General features: G+C 43.6%; 1 protein-coding gene across 8 annotated transcripts in view; it reads right to left on the bottom strand.

Moving 5' to 3' along the window:
* WDPCP (WD repeat containing planar cell polarity effector) overlaps positions 1–23,175 on the bottom strand; it is a 210,720-nt gene that overhangs the window by 96,009 nt on the left and 91,536 nt on the right. For all 8 annotated transcript variants that reach the window (XM_085887675.1, XM_085887669.1, XM_085887672.1 and 5 more), the window contains one exon: positions 4,009–4,162. In XM_085887675.1, coding sequence (XP_085743801.1) covers positions 4,009–4,162 — 154 coding nt within the window. The remainder of the gene's footprint in view (positions 1–4,008; positions 4,163–23,175) is intronic.

Here is a 23,175-nt window from a genome sequence, read left to right on the forward strand (position 1 = left end):
GACAGTAAGTAACCTTTGCAAATTTCCTTACAAGTTATCTCCGAAGGCTGGAATCGAGGATGCAACACTATTGCCACACCAGCCTTGGCCTCAACAAGCGCACTCGAGAAAAAAATACAACCTTTAAAGATTTTACAACACTCGTCCTCAGAAGACTGATTTGCATGCGTCTCCTGTAGCATTAGCACATCAATTTTTTTCATTTTGGAAGAGCTGAAATACCTGGAGGCGACGCACACAACTGCGGCCTCCATTGATGTTCAGGGATGCTACTTTTATATCCATTCTGTTAGTTATTCTTGAAGCTCTTTACCAGCGTGAGTAACACATTTCCTTAACCTTTGGAATTGAGGATCTGACATGTTAACCTGATAAAGTTCACGAATCATACACCTTGCAGTTTTAATGAAATCGTGTAAATTCGGGAAGTAATCTTTGATTTTCACGTATCTTTTCCTGAATGTATCATCCAAGAATTTAATCACATTTTCTTGAGACACTAAGGTTGTGTCGTTTCCCCCTTCATCCTCTTGAGAGTTTAAAGCACTAAAATGTGGGGTAGAAGAGGTTTCATCTGAATCAAGTGCTTCATCTATGGCATCTCCTATTACTTGTGGAACACTTACTTTTGGCTCAACAGAAAGTTCTGCTCTGTTTACGGACCCCTCCGAATTTGCCTTGTCCATGTCCTTCCCCTCTACACCCCTTACATCATCATCTGTGAGGGAGGGGTTGACATTTAACTCACAGGGATTTTCCCCTTTATCTATTTCTCCATCACTGTCAGACATAGCTGTTAACTCGTCTGAACAAGTTTGGCCAACAGGACAAACACTTAAAACATCCTGAGATACTTCACTGTTCTCTGTGTCCCACTCAGAGTCGGCCAGTGGAGCAAGCAAAGTTTTCACATCCGCACACGACTCCGGTACCACCAAGGGGTTTCCAATGTGAGACGTACCTTGGAGGTCCACCGAGCCTGACACGATCTGGACCTTATTCTGCTCCTTAGCATCAAAGGCATTAACATTTGACTGTTTTTGGCTTTTTTTCCTGGTATCCGTAACAGATACCTCCATATCGTCCACACTGTCCTGTACAGTGGATGGTAAAGGAGAGGAAGCAACCACTTTCACTTCCTCGTTTGGTGGGGGTGGATTAATTACGTCACAATTACACACCCTCTCTCCAGCGCCGGTCGGGGTGGACAAGTCCAATTCGTCGAACACCTCAGCCGGTGGGGGGCTAGGCTCCCGATTCACCTTCTCCCCATTAGTTTGTGGTGAGGAAGAATCGTTCCTCACCGCACCTTCACTTTCTTGTGGTATAACCGCATTGGGACAGACACTCTTCACATGCCCATAAGCTCCACATCCAAAACACGTCATAACCTCTGAGGAGGAAAACATTTTATATTCAAACCCATCGATTTTTACACTGAGTACAACATTCAGTGTTTTTCCATTTTCAGGTTGTATCATAGAAACCACTCTTTTAAAGGACATGACGTGCTTAAATTTATCGCTAACATTACGCATCGGCACCATTGAGATCCTCCACACAACCTTACCGAACTTGTTTAACTGGTCACACTAGTCCTGGTTCCTTATAAATGGGGGAATAATATTAATGTTAACTTTAACTGTTTGGGCCTGCAAAGCGAACACAGAGAGGTAAGTGTTCGATTCGATGAACAGGCCAAGCTCAACCACCGTGGCGACCATGTGTTCCTCTGACACAAACACCACAAACTTCTTATTCATGCGACAAGCAGCAGGAATATTATGTAAACCAACGATGTTACCGATGGCAGAAAGCACATCGTTAAGTCCCACCTCACTGGGAGGGAAGCAAAAAACAGCGTGTTTACGAGTTAGTGACTCGAACATCTCAACACGGAAACGTTCACCCGCCATTCTAACTCAAGAAAACAAGTCAGTAAACTTTATCGAGAGAAATAAGGCGTTTTCACAAACACCAAGAAATCAACAATTAAAGTTGAGAATTAACAAAGAACACGGTCGCAGTGAACGAGAAAAACCTCCCCCGGCGGCCATGCCAGGTCTTCGGCCTACGATTTTCTCGACACGAGACCGTGGGCTCTCTCTCTCCCTTTCTTCTCCAGACAGGAAGGAAAAAAAACACGGGAAAAGTCCACAAGTAGAAAACAATCACATGGGAAACGAAAAATGGGGAAAGTGGAAACACCAAACAGCACAGCAGAGGAGGGGTACTCACGACACGAAGCAAGGAGCGGCCATGACAGTACACACAACGTACCAACAGCCGGCAGGAGGAGAGACAGAGACAGAGACAGAGAGAGACAGAGAGAGACAGAGAGAAAGAGAGAGACAGAGACACACAGAGAGACACACAGAGAGAGAGAGAGAGAGAGAGAGAGAGAGAGAGAGAGAGAGAGAGAGAGAGAGAGAGAGAGAGAGAGAGAGAGAGAGAGAGAGAGAGAGAGACAGACAGACAGACAGACAGACAGACAGAGACAGAGAGAGAGAGAGACAAAGACAGAGAGACAGAGAGAGAGAGACAAAGACAGAGAGACAGAGAGAGAGAGACAAAGACAGAGAGACAGAGAGAGAGAGAGACAAAGACAGAGAGACAGAGAGAGAGAGAGACAAAGACAGAGAGACAGAGAGAGAGAGACAAAAACAGAGAGACAGAGAGACAGAGACAGAGGGGGAGAGAGAGAGAGAGAGAGAGAGAGAGAGAGAGAGAGAGAGAGAGAGAGAGAGAGAGAGAGAGAGAGAGAGAGAGAGAGAGAGAGAGAGACAGAGAGAGAGAGAGACAGACAGACAGACAGACAGACAGAGAGAGAGAGAAAAAAAAAAAGTGAGAGAGAGAGGAAAAAAAAGAGAGACAAAAAAAAAGAGAGAGAAAAAAAGAGAGGAAAAAAAAAAGAGAGGAAAAAAAAAAGAGAAAAAAAAGAGAGAAAGAGAGAAAGAGAAGGAGGAGGGGGAGGAGGAGGGGGAGGAGGAGGGGGGAGGAGGAGGGGGAGGAGGAGGGGGAGGAGGATGGAGAGGAGGAGGGGGAGGAGAGGGAGAGAGAGAAGCATAGCAGAAGAGAGAGAACATGACATGCTTCTAACTCGAGTTCTGGTCTGCAAAATGATTTTCAAAGGGCACATGACCTTTGACCTGTTGAACACAAAACTGAGTCCATACTGGTGCTAAGTTTGGTTGAGATTTCTTCAACAGTTCGCAAGTTACCACAGTAACAAAGATTTTCAATCAGTGAGCACACGACTTAGGCCTTTGACCTTTTGACTTTAACATCAAAATTGTGTAATGTAATTTTGGAGAAGAGAGCAAATACGTATTTTGGGGTGGGGGGAGGTCAACCCACCCCCCCCCATGACCTCTTAATGAGCACAGATTTTGATGAGGTCAATACACCTTCGTTAGGCATCAGATATGAACCTTATTGACAATTTTCATCAAAATCGTGTGTTTGTTTCAAGCAATGATAATAACAGAAGTGTTTACAGACTAACTGACTGAATCACTCACCTACAGATGCTGCTGGATCGCATAAGCTCACCTGACTAAAGTCCAGGTGAGATAAAAATGATGACATAAGGCCGGACACCAGACAGACAACCTGAAAATATAATGCCTTTGGCTGCAGAGGAATAATACCAAAATAGACGAGTTGCTGGATCACAAATATTTTAGCAGTGACAGATACTCCAAAGGGAAATTCTGCCTGTGGATAGCTTTGAAGGTGTTTGACTCAATACTAGACGGTAAAACCAGGGAACTTCCAAGAACATTAAAATCAATGGATGAATCCAAATCATTAGATAGGGTCTGACCAATGTGCAACATCTGACCAATTTCAAGAGCCAAATTACAAATTTAAGATGGTGAAGTATTGGCACAAATATCAGGTCGACGTGCAACAACTCATTCACCTTGAAGCAGGCCTCGTGTTACATTTCTAAATAAGTGGAAGGCACAACAGATCATAATGGGGTGGAACTACATCTGACAGTACCTGGAACGTGTCCTTCATGAACAGAAAACTCGTACAAACTGCTGGTAGCTGTTGCATTGCGCTCATTCCACTCCACTAAACGAACATGGTGGAGTTGCTCCGGACAGAACGCGGCGCAAACTAGATCACCGTCAGTACGTAGCCAAGCAAGGAGCTGGAATGCACAGTGCAACACACAGCAGCTAAAAAGCATGACATTTTGCATCTTACAGAATGGATAAAAACTGGCAAACTTCACTCTGTTGGAAACAGTGTGTAAAGAAATAAGGAAATGTAGACACAAGAAAAGGCTCTTTGACCATCATACCTTTGCTGTATCAATAACGCATTTTGTAATGCTCAAAATCCATGTGTCATTTAACTACCAGCAGGGTTTATGGATATTTGCTGCTGAGTCGAAGGCAAACGCTTGCAGAAGATATGAAACATGTTTTATAAAAAAATTCAAGAAATACAAATACTGGCTTAATCATTCCTCCAAAGGCTGACATACACTGGGATTCAGCACTTCTGTCAACACCAGAAGAGCAAATCCTATTATTGTAATCACATTTGACTAGGCCAAGGACAGAGAAAAAAAAAAGTGAAATCAAAACGTATTACTACAACTAGTGAAACGGGCCAAATTATTCCAACCGAGTTGTGGGGTCGGCCGGGGAATGTTTTGGACCTAAGTCTCTCACGGAATGGCTGGCCAGGCCTCCCGTTCGACTTAAAGTGATTTGGGCAGGAATTTGCAATTTGTTGAGGGGTGCCGGCGATAACTAGCCTGCTTTTTGTGAAATACGCTGTGGAATCTTTAACATCTACAACCAACTAAGTGTTGGACTCAACCATAGGTCATCTGACTCAATGTCATTCCGATGGATGGTGCACACAACGATGCATTGCCCTGCATCCGGAACACCAGCGGTGACAACTTGTAGCCACATTGACATTTGAACGCAGGCAAGACAGCCCAAAGGTGAATGTGAATGCGGAACGTTTTCGCTTCCTGATAATTACATTTTTAAAACTGAATAAAGTGAATATAAAATCAAAGTAATTGCAGTTTATATTATTTTGTATATTGGAAACTGCCATTTAGATATGTACATGTCTTTTTGAAAAAAGGTCAAAACAAAGGATGTAGAACATTTACCATTGGTAATTATATCAAAGGTTATCTGACCCGCCAAGGGGCACGGAGTCAGGGCACAGCGGCACAGCGTTTTTGCATACATATTCACAAGGGGGTTTTTTGGCGTCATGAGTTTTTTCATGAGTTTTTGGGTCATGAGTTTTTGGCGTCATTGTCAGGTTTTTTTTAAATATATTCACGGGCGTATTCGCAGGGTTTTTTTGCATTTTTGCGGGCATATTTGCAGTTTTTTGAACATATTTGTGGGTGTAATTGCAGTTTGTTTTGTATTTTTGTGGGCGTATTCGCATCTTTTTTGTTTTTGCAGGCATATTCACGTTTTTTTTTTGCATTTTTGCAGGTGGATTCACAGGTTTTTTTGCGTTTTCGCAGTTTTTTCAGTGTTTTTGCGGGCATATTTGCAGGGTTTCTTACTTTTGCATTTTTGTGGGTGTAGTTGCAGGGTTTTTTTTGCATTTTTGCGGTTTTTCACTGGTGTGTTCGCATCTTTTTTGCGTTTTTGCAGACATATTCACAGGGGTTTTTTGCCGTTTTTGTGAGTGCATTCACAGTTTTTTTAATGTTCTCATGGGTCTATTCGCAGGGTTTTTTTGTGTTGTCGCAGGTTTTTTTCAGCGTTTTTGTGGTTTTTCATAGGTGTATTTGCAGATTTTTTTTATTTTGCGTATTCAGAGGCATATTCGCAGGTTATTTTTTGCATTTTCGCAGGCGTATTCACAGGATTTTTTTGCATTTTTGCAGGCGTATTCGCAGGTTTTTTTCAGCGTTTTTGTGGTTTTTCATAGGTGTATTTGCAGATTTTTATATTTTGCGTTTTTGCAGGCATATTTGCAGGTTTGTATTTTTTGCATTTTCACAGGCGTATTCGCAGACATTTTTTATGTTTTATGGGTGTATTCGCATGTTTTTTTTCATTTCCGCAGGGGTATTCGCAGGTTTTTTTCAGTGCTTTTACGGGCGTTTTCGCAAAAAAAAATTGCGTTTTCACAGGCATATTCGCAGCTTTTTTTTGCATTTTTGTGGGCATATTTGCAGTATTTTTGGCATTTTGTGGGTGCAGTTGGTTTATTTTGCATTTTTGTGGGCGTATTCGCATATTTTTTGTTTTGCAGGCATATTCACAGGGGTTTTTTTGCATTTTTGCAGGTGTATTCACAGTTTTTTTTTTGCGTTTTCGCAGTTTTTTCAGTGTTTTTACTTTTGCATTTTTGCGGGCGTAGTTGCAGGTTTTTTTGCATTTTTTCGCTGGTGTATTCTTATCTTTTTTTGCGTTTTTGCATACATATTCACCGGGTTTTTTTGACGTTTTTGTGAGTGCAGTCAGGTTTTTTTAAATGTTTTCACGGGCGTATTCGCAGGTTTTTTTTGCATATTCGCAGGTTTTTTTCAGCGTTTTTGTGGTTTTTCATAGGTTATTTGCAGATTTTATTTTGCGTTTTTGCAGGCGTATTTGCAGGTTCTTCTTATTTTTTGCATTTTCACAGGCATATTCGCAGGTTTTTGTTTTTTTTCACGGGCGTATTCGCAGGTTTTTGTTTTTTTTCACGGGCGTATTCGCAGGTTATTTTTGCGTTTTCGCAGGTGTATTCCCAAGTTATTTTTTGCATTTTCACAGGCATATTCACAAGATTTTTTTTGCATTTTCGCAGGCATATTCGCAGGTTTTTTTTGTTTTTGTGGTTTTTCATAGGTGTATTTGCAGATTTTTTTATTTTGCATTTTTGCAGGCATATTTGCTGGTTTGTATTTTTTGCATTTTCGCAGACTTTTTTTTATGTTTTCATGGGCGTATTCGCAGGTTTTTTTTGCATTTTTGCAGGTGTATTTGCAGGTTATATTTTGCATTTTCGCACGCATATTCACAGGATTTTTTGCATTTTCGCAGGCGTATTCGCAGTTTTTTTCAGCGTTTTGTGGTTTTTCATAGGTGTATTTGCAGATTTTTATATTTTGCGTTTTTGCAGGCATATTTGCAGGTTTGTATTTTTTGCATTTTCACAGGCGTATTCGCAGACTTTTGAAATATTTTATGGGTGTATTCGCATGTTTTTTTTTTTTGCATTTTCGCAGGGGTATTCGCAGGTTTTTTCAGCGCTTTTACGGGCGTTTTCGCAAAAAGAAATTTGCGTTTTCACAGGCATATTCGCAGCTTTTTTTGCATTTTGCGGGCATATTTGCAGTTTTTTTGGCATTTTTGTGGGTGTAGTTGGTTTATTTTGCATTTTTGTGTGCATATTCGCATATTTTTTGTTTTGCAGGCATATTCACAGGGTTTTTTTTTGCATTTTTGCAGGTGTATTCACAGTTTTTTTTTTGCGTTTTCACAGTTTTTTCAGTGTTTTTACTTTTGCACTTTTGCGGGCGTAGTTGCAGGTTTTTTTGCATTTTTGCGGTTTTTCGCTGGTGTATTCGCATCTTTTTTTGCGTTTTTGCATACATATTCACAGGGGTTTTTTTGGCATTTTCGTGAGTGCAGTCAGGTTTTTTTTTTAATGTTTTCACGGGCGTATTCGCAGGTTTTTGTTTTTGCATATTCGCAGGTTTTTTTTCATAGGTGTATTTGCAGATTTTATTTTGCGTTTTTGCAGGCGTATTTGCAGGTTCTTCTTATTTTTTTCTTGCCTTTTCACAGGCATATTCGCAGGTTTTTTTTATTTTTTCACGGGCGTATTCGCAGGTTATTTTTGTGTTTTCGCAGGTGTATTCCCAGGTTATTTTTTGCATTTTCACAGGCGTATTCACGAGATTTTTTTTTGCATTTTCGCAGGCGTATTCGCAGGTTTTTTTGTTTTTATTGTTTTTCATAGGTGTATTTGCAGATTTTTTTATTTTGCGTTTTTGCAGACATATTTGCTGGTTTGTATTTTTTGCATTTTCACAGGTGTATTCGCAGACTTTTTTTATGTTTTCATGGGCGTATTCGCAGGTTTTTTTTGCATTTTTGCAAGTGTATTCGCAGGTTATTTTTTGCATTTTCGCAGGCATATTCCTAGGATTTTTTTGCATTTCGCAGGGGTATTCGTAGGTTTTTTCAGCGTTTTTGCAGGCATCTTCACAAATTTTTTTGGCGTTTTCACAGCCATATTCACAAGGTTTTGTTTTTTTTTAGCATTTTTGCCGGTATATTTGCAGTTTTTTTGGCATTTTTGTGGGTGTATTTGTAGTTTATTTTGCATTTTTGTGGGCGTATTCGCATCTTTTTTGTTTTTACAGGCATATTCACAGGGGTTTTTTTGCATTTTTGCAGGTGTATTCACAGTTTTTTTTGCATTTTCGCAGTTTTTTCAGTACTTTTGCGGCGTATTTGCAGGGTTTGTACTTTTGCATTTTTGCGGGCGTAGTTGCAGGTTTTATTGCATTTTTGCGGTTTTTCACTAGTGTATTCGCATCTTTTTTGCGTTTTTGCAGACATATTCACAGAGGGGTTTTTTCGGCGTTTTTGTGAGTGCATACACAGGTTTCTTTTTGCATTTTCACAGACGTGTTTTCATTGACATATTCGCAGTTTTGTTTGCGTTTTTGCAGTTTTTCGCAGGTGTATTTGCATTTTTTTTATTTTGCGTTTTTACAAGCATATTTGCAGTAATTATTTTTTGAATTTTCGCAGGCGTACTCGCAGGTTTTACTTTTTTGGCATTTTCCCGGATGTATTCAGTTTTTTTTTTTTTTGCGTTTAAACAGGCATATTCACAGGGTTTTTTGTAATATTCGCGGGCATATTCGCAGTTTTGTTTGCATTTTTGCGGCTTTTCGCAGGTGTATTCACAGGTTTTTCTTCTTTTTTTTGTGGGCATATTTGTTGGTTTTTTCGCATTTTCAAGGGCGTATTTGCAGTTTTTTGTGTTTTTGCAGGCATATTCGTGGTTGTTCACAGTTTTTGCGTGCGTATTAATGGTTTTCACCGTTTTTCATGGGATTTTTGATTTTCCCCCATGAATCACGAACCACTGGGAACCTATCCCTCCTTTATCTATTGAAACAATGGCCCGCTATTCATGGATTTGCTATTCACAGCATTTTCCAGGAACGTATCCACCAAGAATAGCGGGGTTTCGCAGTATTGCAGAAAAGAGGTTCATGCAAAAACCTTTTGGAGTTATACGAACCCTTCAATTCTGAAAACTGAACGATTCATACCTCTGGCTTGCCAAGCAATCAGAAGGCTCTGATGAAACTCAAGGAGCCGATCAATACTGACCTTCAAATCAACAAGGAAGACCTCCTCATCATAGCCCATTTTATTTGCATCCTGAAGTAAGAAATTAGTGAGATGATGCCAGGGCAGCAGTTCATTGTATCATAGGTGCTTTATAGCCATCAGTGGAAAGGCCATAATTCGGCTCAGGATGTGCATCAAACTTTGGTTTGCCACTGCCATATTGGGCCTGCACCACACATTTGGCTTTTAAGACAATGGTGGACTCTCCAGAATTTTTTTTTTTATCAGAACACTCTGAATGCTAATGACCAGATCTCTCAGAGGTTGGAGTGCAATCAATTTGTGTCATAAAGTTGGAACCACCAGGTTGTTTATTATCACGACGTGTGCCGTCAAAGACAAATGGAGAATTCCTTTCCACCTTGCTACCTTCTGGTTGACATTGTCGAAAAGGCCATCCCAGGTCAAAAAACCAGTAAAGACCAGTAGCTTACTGGTCAACTGGTACCAGTTGAAAACCAGTAGCCAACTGGTACCAGTAAAGCCAGTTGGTTTCTTACTGGTTTTAATATGGAAATTGGAATAGAGTGATATATTACCAGTTGAAATACAATTGTATTTAACTAACTGGTATCAACTGGGACCAGTACATTGTAACTGGTATCAACTGGGAGACCAGTACATTGCAACTGGTATCAACTGGGACCAGTACATTGCAACTGGTATCAACTGGAACCAGTAAGACTTTAACTGGTACAAATATGAGCTACTGTTTTTTTCAACTGGGAAATTGAAATTCTGACTGAATTTAACTGGTACCAGTTGAAACCAATAGAGACCAGTTAAAGACCAATTAGAACCAATAGAGACCAGTTGAAAATGTGTACTGGTTTTAACTGGTTTTTCGACCTGGGATCCCAATTTTTTTGCACGTAATTTGACGTACCCCACAAAAAATACCGAGGTGTCGAGTTCTCTCTCTTCATCATAGTAAGTGCAGAGTTAAAGGGATACTTTGCTAAAAATTGCTCAATGCCAAACTGGTATTTTTGAAATATAGACTGTGGTATAGCCTGCGGGCATGCAGGGCGGGGCATGATGATGGGAGGAGTGGTCGTCGTGAGCATCATGTCTGCCAGGAATATAAGGAGTGCGCGCCGCTTGAGGCGTCGTAGTGATGCCGTAGTCGCCCGGCTTGTGAGTGTGCTGAGTACGTAATAAAGGAGAGCTGCGGGCCAAGTACGCCCGCGCTCGCGCTTGTGCAACACAGCCCGGCTCGACTGTTCCCCCGCTCGTGTCTGCCTGCTAAGCATCTCTATCACGACACTACAGTTGGCTGACGAGGATCTTCGGATCGGCGTGTGCAGGGTGGTGGCTGGGTTCGGAGTGGCAGCGAGTAACTCAGCGCACCTTGCGCGGTTCGAGGTTCCGGAGGAGTACGCATCGCGAAGAGCGTGTCGCAGGTTCGCTCGCGCGTACACAGGCTCCGGAGCCAGGAGGCTCGCCGGCACGGCCGTGCTCAGTGTTCGTTTTGTTGGGGCGCGACAAATCGGGGGAATGATTTCTGCAAAACCACGGCTAAAGAACGAGGACACGCGGTTCGGCTCGAATGCGGCGTTGGACGTCGCGCAAGCTCTGAAGAATGTCCGGTGTCTCGATGGTCGGTGTGCGGCAGATGGTCCGGAGGTCAGCGCGATGTGCCAGGCACGCACGGCCACGCGCACGGTCTGCGGCGCGGGTCGTGGGCGAGCGTTGCAATGCAATCACTCGGACGGCGGTCTGAGCACTCGAGGACGTCTACGGTGTGTGGGCCGAGAGTCATCGCCCATCGTTACAGTCATAGATGGCAGTGTGCGAAGCGGTCCTTCCGTCCCGGGTCAAGACCTACTGCAGGCATGGTGTTCGGTGCATGGCGTGCACGGTAACGCCCCGGGTCGAGTTTGGCAGCCTGGGCGCGGAGATTCCAGCGACCCGGAGCGGGAGATGCTGCCGGTGTTAGACCTGCTTCCAATTGATCCGGAGATGACAAGATCAGTGGCAGGGGAGGTTGAGGTGACCGGGGCACTGATGCTGCCCATGTTGAGCCTGGTTTCAGTTGGTCCTACGGTGACAGGACCGATGCCAGTGAATGTCGAAGTGATCGGGGCACTGATCGGGTGTTGAATTGAGTCCACTCGTGCTGCCCTCGCATCGCGCACGTACACCGGCGAAACGATTGCGCCGCTTGCAGCGCCCGACGTCTCGGTGCTCTACCGGGGGCGAAGCGCCCTACTCACGGTGTTCGTGGTGCGAGGGGAGGGGCCCGCCCTTTTGGGTCGGGACTGGCTGGCGCACCTCGGGCTGGATCTCCAGTTCGTACCTCCAGGTGTGCCGGTGCTCTCTTCGATGCTTTCGTCGAGACCCGAGGGCGAGGTTCTGGCGGCGGGAGCCGCATCGATGCAACGGGAGCGGCCGTTCGTTGCTGCCTGCAACGGTGGTGTGCAGTGCGGAAGCAGCGGGAGCCGTGCCAGCTCTCGCGATGAGCTCTCGCGCGTCGGCTGCGTTCATGGTGCGGGGTGCGCCCGTTTTGTTCGGGCAGCTTCAACGGGTTGCGGTGAGCCCGTGGCGTTAAATGAAGTCGCGAGTCACAACATCGAGTCAACAACCAAGAGACGGACTCGTGATGTGGGTTATGGGTTGCTGTTCATTGCATATTTGTTTTTCATTGTTCGAGTGATGCGGTTTAACGTTGTTGAAATAAATGCCAACAGTTCCTGTGTGAGAGTGGGTTTGGCGGAGATCAATCGATGGGTTTTGCAGTATGGTCAATGTGATGTGGTGGCTTTGGGAGCGGTGGTGGCGAATAAAAAGGTTTGGTTGGCCTTCCATTGCCCCGGGCCGCGGGTAGTTGCTTTGTCATGTGCAGGGATTTTGCCAAAAGAACGCGCTGTACGGGGAAATGAGTTTGCAATGGTTCCAATGTTATTCCTATCGATTTATGACGAGCCTATGGTTAAAGTGTGGTTTGAATGGAGTTGCGACCGTCTAACTGCCGTGGGGGTCTCGGAGATCGACTCGGAGCCGGGACTCGTGCGCTGGTCGGCGTTACCCCCACCTCTGCTTTCAGCAAGGTCAGACGTGCCTGGCGCCTGGGGCGCGGCTCTCTGGGTTCGCTCAAGGCCGTTTTGGCCATGCGGTGGAATCTCAACTGATTGTGGTGCGTGGGTTGTTGTGGAGTGTTTGTTGCTTCCAGCCAAGGGCGCTGTTCAGCGCCCCCACCAAGGTCAGTCGGGTCTGGAGGTGACGCCGCGGGTTCCAGACAGCGGGGGTCCGGCCTCGGAAGGTTTATCTGTTTCAGGTCTGGCTGGGGAAGGGGTGCCGCCTTATGGGCCGGAGGCGTTTGATGGTGCCGGGCGAGGTTTGCTGCAGGAGGTCGCCGCGACCTCGCCGAGGGCCATGTAAGCATGAGCCGCCTGGGGGCGTTTTCGCTGTGTAGTGCTGCTGTGCTTCTCCAGTAGCTCGCTTCACACGTTGTATGATGTGATGTGCTTTTATGCTTCGCTGTTTTCTTTTTTTTTAGTACCTTGTCTACTGTTATACCGTAGTACTTCGTGCTGTTTATGCTTATTATGATGGTGATCATTTAATAATCATAGTTTTAGGAGGGAGGAGTGTGGTATAGCCTGCGGGCATGCAGGGCGGGGCATGATGATGGGAGGAGTGGTCGTCGTGAGCATCGTGTCTGCCAGGAATATAAGGAGTGCGCGCCGCCTGAGGCGTCGTAGTGATGCCGTAGTCGCCCGGCTTGTGAGTGTGCTGAGTACGTAATAAAGGAGAGCTGCGGGCCAAGTACGCCCGCGCTCGCGCTTGTGCAACACAGCCCGGCTCGACTGTTCCCCCGCTCGTGTCTGCCTGCTAAGCATCTCTATCACGACACTACATAGACCACTTCTGGAAAGTATTGCAGGTGATTCATAGTTAAAAGAAACCTCCCAAAATAGAATATATCAACTTATGTCACGATTTAGTACTTCGAGTCAAAGCCTGGAAGCGATTGCGGCTTGGAAAAATCTGTGGACCTTGAACTTTGGGTGTGACGTCACGAGTGCTTAATTCCTTTGAGCCATTCACAGCTGGCACCACTGACACCTTCACCAAACAAAATATGCCAACTTGTTGTGCTCCAGGTTGTACCAGGACTGAAAAATTGGATCCAAAATGTTCACTCTTTTCTCCACCATGGGGAAAATGGAGCTCAATCAAAGTCTGGTTGTCCGCATTGAAACTGCTCCATGCTCCGGAAAAGTCGGCCCGTATCTGTCAACATCACTTCGAGAAGATGTTTCTGTTTGTTGACCCCAAGTATGTAATCGCACCACATTTGTATCCCAAAACCAAGTTGACCCTGATGGATGGATGAAGCATACCCATCCATGTTTGAGCACACGGCTTGTGCACCACCGCAAAAGGTTTTAGAAAATGGGGAAAGAAAATGACGTCGGGTCGAAGTAAGCATGACATGTGCATACTAGTGTACAGTACAGTACAGCATCTAAAAGATTGACAACATGATGTTGCATATTTTGTCCACAAAGTAGTGGCTCATGAAGGAGCAAAGTCATGCACCGAGAGTGGGACAACACGTGAAATCAATAAGGGGATGAACAAACATGAGGAGCAATAAGAGGGAGTGAACTATACCAACCTGCATTTGATAAGATGTAAAGGGGAGGATATATATATATATATATATATATATATATATATATATATATATATATATATATATATATATATATATATATATATATATATATATATATATATATATGTAAATGATAAATATGTCTTCATTTACTGTTTCCTTGTCCCACAAATATTGCATTTTGTTGTTCGTCATTGGCCATTGATATTGGCATTAGCTGAATGTGAAGTATTCACAAGATCAACAATGTTAATTACCTCCGCCATCAAAGGTCAAGGAGGTAATGTTTTCACTCCTTTCTGTCTGTGTTGTGGTGTAAAATATCATGTGTTGTGGTGTAAAATACCACGTGTTGTGGTGTAAAATACCACGTGTTGTGGTGTAAAATACCACGTGTTGTGGTGTAAAATACCACGTGTTGTGGTGTAAAATACCACGTGTTGTGGTGTAAAATACCACGTGTTGTGGTGTAAAATACCACGTGTTGCGGTGTAAAATACGTGTTGCGGTGTAAAATACCACGTGTTGCGGTGTAAAATACCATGTGTTGCGGTGTAAAATACCACGTGTTGTGGTGTAAAATACCACGTGTTGTGGTGTAAAATACCACGTGTTGTGGTGTAAAATACCACGTGTTGTGGTGTAAAATACCACGTGTTGTGGTGTAAAATACCACGTGTTGCGGTGTAAAATACGTGTTGCGGTGTAAAATACCACGTGTTGCGGTGTAAAATACCATGTGTTGCGGTGTAAAATAACACGTGTTGCGGTGTAAAATACCACATGTTGCGGTGTAAAATACCACGTGTTGCGGTGTAAAATACCATGTGTTGCGGTGTAAAATAACACGTGTTGTGGTGTAAAATACCACGTGTTGTGGTGTAAAATACCACGTGTTGTGGTGTAAAATACCACGTGTTGCGGTGTAAAATACGTGTTGCGGTGTAAAATACCACGTGTTGCGGTGTAAAATACCATGTGTTGCGGTGTAAAATAACACGTGTTGCGGTGTAAAATACCACATGTTGCGGTGTAAAATACCACGTGTTGTGGTGTAAAATACCACGTGTTGCGGTGTAAAATACCACGTGTTGTGGCATAAAATACCACGTGTTGTGGCATAAAATACATGTTGTGGTGTAAAATACCACGTTTATGGTGTAAAATAGCACATGTTATGGTGCCAGATGCTTCCTGAATGTGTGGTTCAAGTTCATCAACAGATGACATGCGATGTTCTGCAACCTTAGCTTTGATATACACCCAGAGTTCAAACAGTGTCCTGGGCTAATGACTCACCCTTGTAGAATAACAAGATTGATATAGGAAATGTACTTGTATAGATTAGGCACTGGGTTTTGGAGAGGACCCTTCCTCAAAGCATCGTGCATCATCAGCAGCGTGATGTATATGACATCATGATCCAAACAAACACTGGACAAACATTCTGTTCTTGTAATACATCGTTCAGGTAAACCTATTTCATTCTTCTTGTCTGTCACACGTGATGAGTCGCAACAACAATGACATTCCAAAACAATCAGTAATGGCTGACACAGACCACACAAGCACCAGTCTGCGGCTTGCCTGACTCTAGCTTTGAGGTGATTCCTTGGATCGTCGATGGTCTCTGGTTCTGTATCATGGTCACTGTTTGAACTTTCCTCATAACCGACAGTCAATTCTGCATCAGAATATTCCGCTTCAAAGGAATAGGGTTGAATTTGACGAGTCATGTGGATGGAGAAATTGAGGTTTACGGGTATTGCTTTCCATGCATCTGGATCAGGAAATGCCTGACATTAAGCACGGGTGACGTCGTGTGCGCTGATTGGTTTATGAATTCCAGGATGGCAACTGACGGAGTTGCCCAAACGGTGGTGAATTTAAAGTTATTTTGGGGAATATCTACCTTGTATGATCGAAAACGGTTATTAATATGCGGTATATTTGCTTCCTCCTACTTCAAAAGATCGGAATTCATCACCATCATGGTACTGACAAATTTTCAGCAAAGTATCCCTTTAAGTTGATATTGCTGATCCTCCAAAAGGAACGGGAGGGAGTAAATCATCATAATTGCAGAAACTCCATCCACAGCTCGATGGGAAAACAATTTTGAGTAAAATTCCTGCAGCATGTGTTTGATGTCACTTTGCGTTTCAGAACCCTCATGACTTCAAAAGGGTACCATTGGATGAGTGGAGGCAGTGAATCTGCCAAAATGTTTTGACGGCCCTTTCGAGGTTAAAGGATTCATTTTTGGGTGCATCCAGCTGAAGTCCTCCTTTCTATAGATGAAGGAGTGCCCTTCTCCATGAGCTTCTCTGTGAGTTGCCATGCCGTTTGTTCCCAACAGATGCTCCAAAATCCTGTTGAGAGCAAAGCACATCAGTTTTCAAAATCTGATATCAACCCAACTGTATTACTCGTAGTGTACAAACAAAACTGTTGACAAAACATTCGCATCTCAGACTTTGAACAGTCCCACCATTGCCGAATGCTCGAATAGGAATGTTTCTGCATTGAGTCTATTCCATGCGAGACTTAGGGCCTCCTTAAAATGTAAATCTTGCAAAACCTTGGTGTTCAAAGTCCAGTATGCACTTCCACAAGAAGGGGTAGAGAACAAACTACGATAGCCATGTGGTGGTCAGAAAATCCAGATGGACTTCGACATGTGTTTTTTAACCAGATTTACCAGCACCCAATTGACTTACAGTGCCTTCAGAAACTTTACACACCCCTTGACTTTTCACATTTTGTTGTGTTCCAGTGTGAATTTAAAATGGATTAAATTAAAAAAAAAATTGTCAATGATCTTCACAAAATACCCCATAATGACAAAGTAAAAGCATGTTTTTAGAAAGTTTTACAAATTAATCAAAAATGAAAATCTTAAATGTCTTGCATCAATAAGTATTCAGCTCCATGAGTTTATACTTTGTAGAAGCGCCTATCACAGTGATTACAGCTTCGAGTCTTCTTGGGTATGTCTGCATCAGCTTTACACATCTGAATTTGGGGATTTTCTCCCATTCTTCCGCACAGGTTTGCTCAAGCTCTGTCAGGTTGGTAGGGGAGCGTCGATGAACAGCAATCTTCAAGTCTTTCCACAGATTTTCAATTGGATTCAATTCTGGGATTTGGCTGGGCCACTCAATGACTTTCACGTTCTTGGTCTGAAGCCATTCGAGTGTTGCTTTGGCTGTATGCGTGAGGTCATTGTCCTGTTGGAATGTAAATCTTCGCTGCAGTCAAAAATTTCTCAGAGGCTAGAATGCTAGCATCTGAGCAGGTTCTCCTCAAGGATTTGCCTGTATTTAGCTCCATTCATTGTTGCCTCTATCCTTACTAGTCTCCCAGTCCCTACCACTGAAAATCATCCCCATACCATGATGCTGACACCACCATGTTTCATGGTAGGGATGGTGGTAGATGGGTGATGAGCTGTGTTCGGTTTCTGCCAAATGTAGCGCTTTGCATTCAGGCCAAAGAGTTCAATTTTCATCTCACCTGACCACAGAATCTTTTGCCTCATTCTCTCAGAGTCTTTCTCGTGCCTTTTTGAAAACTCCAGATGTGCTGTCTTGTGCCTTTTTCTCAGGAGTGGCTTTCGTCTGGCCACTCTCCCATAAAGCCTACATTTGTGAAGTGCTGCAGAGACTGTTGTCCTACTGGCAGGTTCTCCCATCTCAGTCGAGGAACTCTGTAGCACCTCCCTGACCAAGGTCCTTCTTGCCCAGTTTGGTTTGACGGCCAGTTCTAGGAAGAGTCAGGGTAGCTCCATATTCTTTCCATTTCCTAACGATGGAGCTCACTGTGCTTTTGGGAACTTTCAACACTCGACAAATTGTTTTATACCCTTCCCCAGATCTATGCCTCCTTACAATTCGATCTCAGAGTTCTACGGGCAGTTCCTTGGACTTCATGGTGGAGTTTCTGTTCTGACATGTGCTTTCAACTGTGGGACCATTTATAGAAAGGTGTCACAGGTGGACTCCAATCAAGTTGTGGAGACATCTCAAGGATGATCAAAGGAAATTGGATGCACCTGAGCTCAATTTGGAGTGTCATTTCAAAGGAGTTGAATACTTATTGATGCAAGAGATTTCAGCTTTTCATTTTTCTGGAATTTGTAAAAATTTCTTAAACCATGTTTTTACTTTGTCATCATGGGGTATTTTAAGTAGATCGGTGACAAAACATTTAAATGTAATCCATTTTAATTTCAGGCTGCAACACAACAAAATGTGAGAAAAGTCAAGGGGTGTGAATACTTTCTGAAACCACTGTACAATCGGTCTAGGCAGCCCATGGTTAACTGGCCTTGTGATCAACAAACCCATGTGTACTTATGAATTTCAGAGTTCTGCAGTGACCATGCGGTACATCTACCAGTCTGTACCTCTCCACAATTTGTATCAAGGCCCTTGCACTTGAAGTATGAAGCTCTGGAGTGTTCCTATCAAGTCGAGAATTGAAGGTATAGTTGTAATGCCCCCTCATACATACAGTACAAACTTAGTAAAGTCAACAGTATCAATGTACTAACTTATGAAGAAAAAGCACTCTCTCAGAGCGATAACTTGGACAATACACATGAATGATGTAAAATTTTTGCAGACTACGAACAAAGTCAACAGACATCAAGAAACCTTTATAAATCTCTCCAACAACAACTTCTGAAGCCTGGAGCCTTTGTTGCAGAATTACTGCCACACCCATTATGGCATCTTCAAAAGCACTATTTAGAGAAGAAAGAACACCCTTTAAATATATGACACCACTCAGCCTCACAAGCCTGGTTGGCATGTGTCTCCTGTCGCATCAGCACATCAACTCACCATTTTGAAGAGCTGATGCACCTGAAGGTGACACATACAAGACACATCCTCGACCACCATTTATGTTTAAGGGTGTCACCTTCAAATGCATTTCATTAACGTTTAAATTGTTTTTTTGTTTTGCCCCCACAGCTCTTTCCCAGCTTTAGTGGCACATTTCCTTGAGCATTGAAATTTGGGTTCAGAAAGATTTGCTTATTCAGGTTCTCGAATCAAACGCTTCATCGTTTGGAAAAAAAACAAAGCAGGTAAATTTGGAAAATAATCCTTAATTTCTACTTTCCTTTTTCTAAAGGCATCGTTTTAAAAAAAAAAAAACTTATGACATCCTGAGAGACTGCAGTGGTATTATTCCCCTCATCTTAAAAGTCACAAGACCCTAAATTACAACCAGCAAGGGTAGAAGAGGCTTCATCTGAATCAACCCCTTCATCCTCCAATCACTCAACTTTTATTTTTGCCTTTAAAGTATCTGCAGGATCATGAAATTCTGCATTCCCTGCAGTCATTTCTGACCCCACACTATCACCTGCTACCTTTCGTCCACCATTCCCTCTCTTGCTCAAGGGAGGAAGGGGTGAACGGCACCCTCCGAGAAGCTCTCCATCCTCTGTAATACTGCCCTGACACCAACAGGCACCTCAGCAAACTTTGCATTCCATGAAGTTTTGTCACAGCTGTTGAGGGAGAGCATATTTTCCACTGTCCCACCCACCCTTAGAAGAAACCGGAGTCTCATCGAGCGGGACAGAGGAGTTTGCCACAGTCATAGTCGGGTCACGTGCTGTCTAGGCCAAACGTTGTAAAAAAAAAAAAAAAACTTTCTTCAGGACAGAGGTATCTTGAAGGTCCTGAGAAATTGACACAAGCAGAACCTTAGTCTGTGATAGGTTTGTGTCAATTACTGCAGGACATACCCATTTATGACCTGTTCTCCAAGTCACTGTCACAACAAAATCCATGTAATAATCAGTGCTGTCTCTTACAGTAGCTGGGGAAAGGTCGTTCACCTTCTGCCCACCATTAGATGGGGGATGAGGGACTGGGGGGGGGGTGGGGTCGCCACATCCTGTTATTTTCGAGGTGGGTTCATGGCATGACCACATTAGGACAGAAACTCCTTACATGCCCGTATGCTCCACAACCACACCAAACACAACACTTTTTTGTACTCAGTACAACATTTAACGTATGCCGATCTCAGGCAAGAGCGTGTGCACGACCCTTCTTAAAAGCATGACACGTTTAAACTTTTAATTTGCCGAGTGCACCGGCGCCTTAATGACTTTTTTTTTTGGATGCAAAGTCAAGGCTCGTGGGTTGCTTCCACTGATGGGGAAAAAGAGGAACGAATGAGTGGGGTGAGCAGTGATTCTCGATTTCGAGTGTTTCACCAGAAGGGGTAACTGATGGACCATATGTGTCATGTAGCAACCTGGGGAGGAGGGTGAGTGGGGAGGGGGGGGGAAAGCATGGAAAGAGCAGAAGGTGTAAGACCAGAAAGGAGACGGTCTATGACAGAGAGACCACCAACCTGTTTGAGATGGGAAAGTAGTAATAGGCCCATAGACTCAGTTTCATCGTGGAAGATTCCAATGATCTTGAAGACCTTGGTCCCCAGGGCGTCAATCTGAGCAAGACGCCAACAAATATCGTTTGCCAAAGAAAGATCATGGCTGATAGTGAGACTCAGGAGTTTGAGTGACTGGACTACTTCAAGAGGATGGCAGGGTTTTGCCATGCAGTCCTTTCGGAGAGAGAAAGAGAGAGAAAGAGAGAGAAAGAGAGAGAGACAGAGAGAGAGACAGACAGAGAGACAGACAGAGAGACAGAGAGACAGAGACAGAGACAGAAAGACAGAAAGACAGAGAGACAGAGAGACAGAGAGACAGAGAGACGAGTGAGTTTTGTCAGGATTGAAAGACATATTCCAAGTGTTTGACCGCTTGTGATTCTATAAAGGTCTGAAGAGAGGGAAGTGGCTGCTGCCTGTTTATCTGAAGGATGACAGATGACACGACAGAGGGCAGAGTCATTAGCAAATAGAGGATTTTCCAGTCAGAGAGATCATTGATGAAGACGTTTGATAATATCGTACTGAATAAGCCCAATTGAGCACATAAGTGATCATTTTTAATGAATGGTGGTATGTTGGATATGTTCACCTTAACCGCTGGAGTATCAGGAAGAAAGAGGTCGGGTTTTAACAAGAAGGCCTTGCTCCACATTCAAAGCCACCATGTGTACCTCTGCCACAAATGCAACAACCTTATTCTTCATCCGAGAGGCTGCATGAATATTTTGTGTGCCAATTATATTCCCAATCACGAATGAGATCTATTTTTACCTCACTCGGAGGACACAAAGAGGCCGTGTATACGAGTAAGTGACTCGGAATTAACAATGTGGAAATGCTTGCTCACCATTTCATTCTAAAGGAAACAAAAAAGACACCCAATATGGTTTCTCTAATCGTACCAAAGGTCAAGCCAATAAACAAAACACAAACACAGCAAAGGAGAAAAAAAGACCATCGTCCAGAGGTCTCACTCGGCCGTTAACCGAGTCTTCCAATACCGGGCAGTGCACTCATCTCTCTCCCTTTTGCTCAGAAGACAAGACATGACAAATAGGTTTTTGGACAAAATAACAAAGACAAAGTCGAATGGAACTCAGTAAAGCACATACAGTGGGGAGAACAAGTATTTGATACACTGCCGATTTTGCAGGTTTTCCCACTTACAAAGCACGTAGAGGTCTGTAATTTTTATCATTGGTACACGTCAACTGTGAAAGACGGAATCTAAAACAAAAATCCTGAAAATCACATTGTATGATTTTTAAATAATTAATTTGCATTTTATTGCATGAAATAAGTATTTGATACATCAGAAAAACAGAACTTAATATTTGGTACAGAAACCTTTGTTTGCAATTACAGAGATCAGACGTTTCCTGTAGTACTTAACCAGGTTTGCACAGACTGCAGCAGGGATTTTGGCCCACTCCTCCATACAGATCTTCTCCAGATCCTTCAGGTTTCGGGGCTGTCGCTGGGCAACACAGACCTTCAGCTCCCTCCAAAGATTTTCTATTGGGTTCAGGTCTGGAGAATGGCTAGGCCACTCCAGGACCTTGAGATGCTTCTTTCGGAGCCACTCCTTAGTTGTCCTGGCTGTGTGTTTCGGGTCGTTGTCATGCTGGAAGACCCAGCCACGCCCCATCTTCAATGCTCTTGTTGAGGGAAGGAGGTTGTTGCCTAAGATCTCGTGATACATGGCCCCATCCGTCCTCCCCTCAATACGGTGTAGTCGTCCTGTCCCCTTTGCAGAAAAGCATCCCCAAAGAATGATGTTTCCACCTCCATGCTTCACGGTTGGGATGGTGTTCTTGGGGTTGTACTCATCCTTCTTCTTCCTCCAAACATGGCGAGTGGAGTTTAACCCAAAAAGCTCTATTTTGGTCTCAGACCACATGACCTTCTCCCATTCCTCCTCTGGATCGTCCAGATGGTCATTGGCAAACTTCAGATGGGCCTGGACATGCGCTGGCTTGAGCAGAGGGACCTTGCGTGCACTGCAGGATTTTAATCCATGACGGCGTAGTGTGTTACTTATGGTTTTCTTTGATACCGTGGTCCCAGCTCTCTTCAGGTCATTGACCAGGTCCTGCCGTGTAGTTCTGGGCTGATGCCTCCACCTTTCTCATGATCATTGAGGCTCCACGAGGTGAGATCTTGCATGGAGCCCCAGACCGAGGGAGATTGACTGTTATCTTGAACTTCTTCCATTTTCTAATAATTGCGCCAACAGTTGTTGCCTTCTCACCAAGCTGCTTGCCTATTGGCCTGTAGCCCATCCCAGCCTTGTGCAAGTCTACAATTTTGTCCCTGATGTCCTTAGACAGCTCTCTGGCCTTGCCCATTGTGGAGAGGTTGGAGTCTGATTGATTGAATGTGGACAGCTGTCTTTTATGCAGATAACGAGTTCAAACAGGTGCAGTTAATACAGGTAATGAGTGGAGAATGGGAGGGCTTCTTAAAGACAAAACTAACAGGTCTGTGAGAGCTGGAATTCTTACTGGTTGGTAGGTGATCAAATACTTATTTCATGCAATAAAATGCAAATTAATTATTTAAAAATCATACAATGTGATTTTCAGGATTTTTGTTTTAGACTCCGTCTTTCACAGTTGAAGTGTACCTATGATAAAAATTACAGACTTCTACGTGCTTTGTAAGTGGGAAAACCTGCAAAATCGGCAGTGTATCAAATACTTGTTCTCCCCACTGTACCTCTGCCAGACTGAACAATTTACGTTTTCTATCCCACTGATA

This window comes from Eptatretus burgeri, chromosome 7 (genome assembly GCF_056783735.1).
Source record: "Eptatretus burgeri isolate ZD-2024b chromosome 7, Ebu_testis_v1, whole genome shotgun sequence".
Lineage (NCBI taxonomy): Eukaryota > Metazoa > Chordata > Myxini > Myxiniformes > Myxinidae > Eptatretus > Eptatretus burgeri.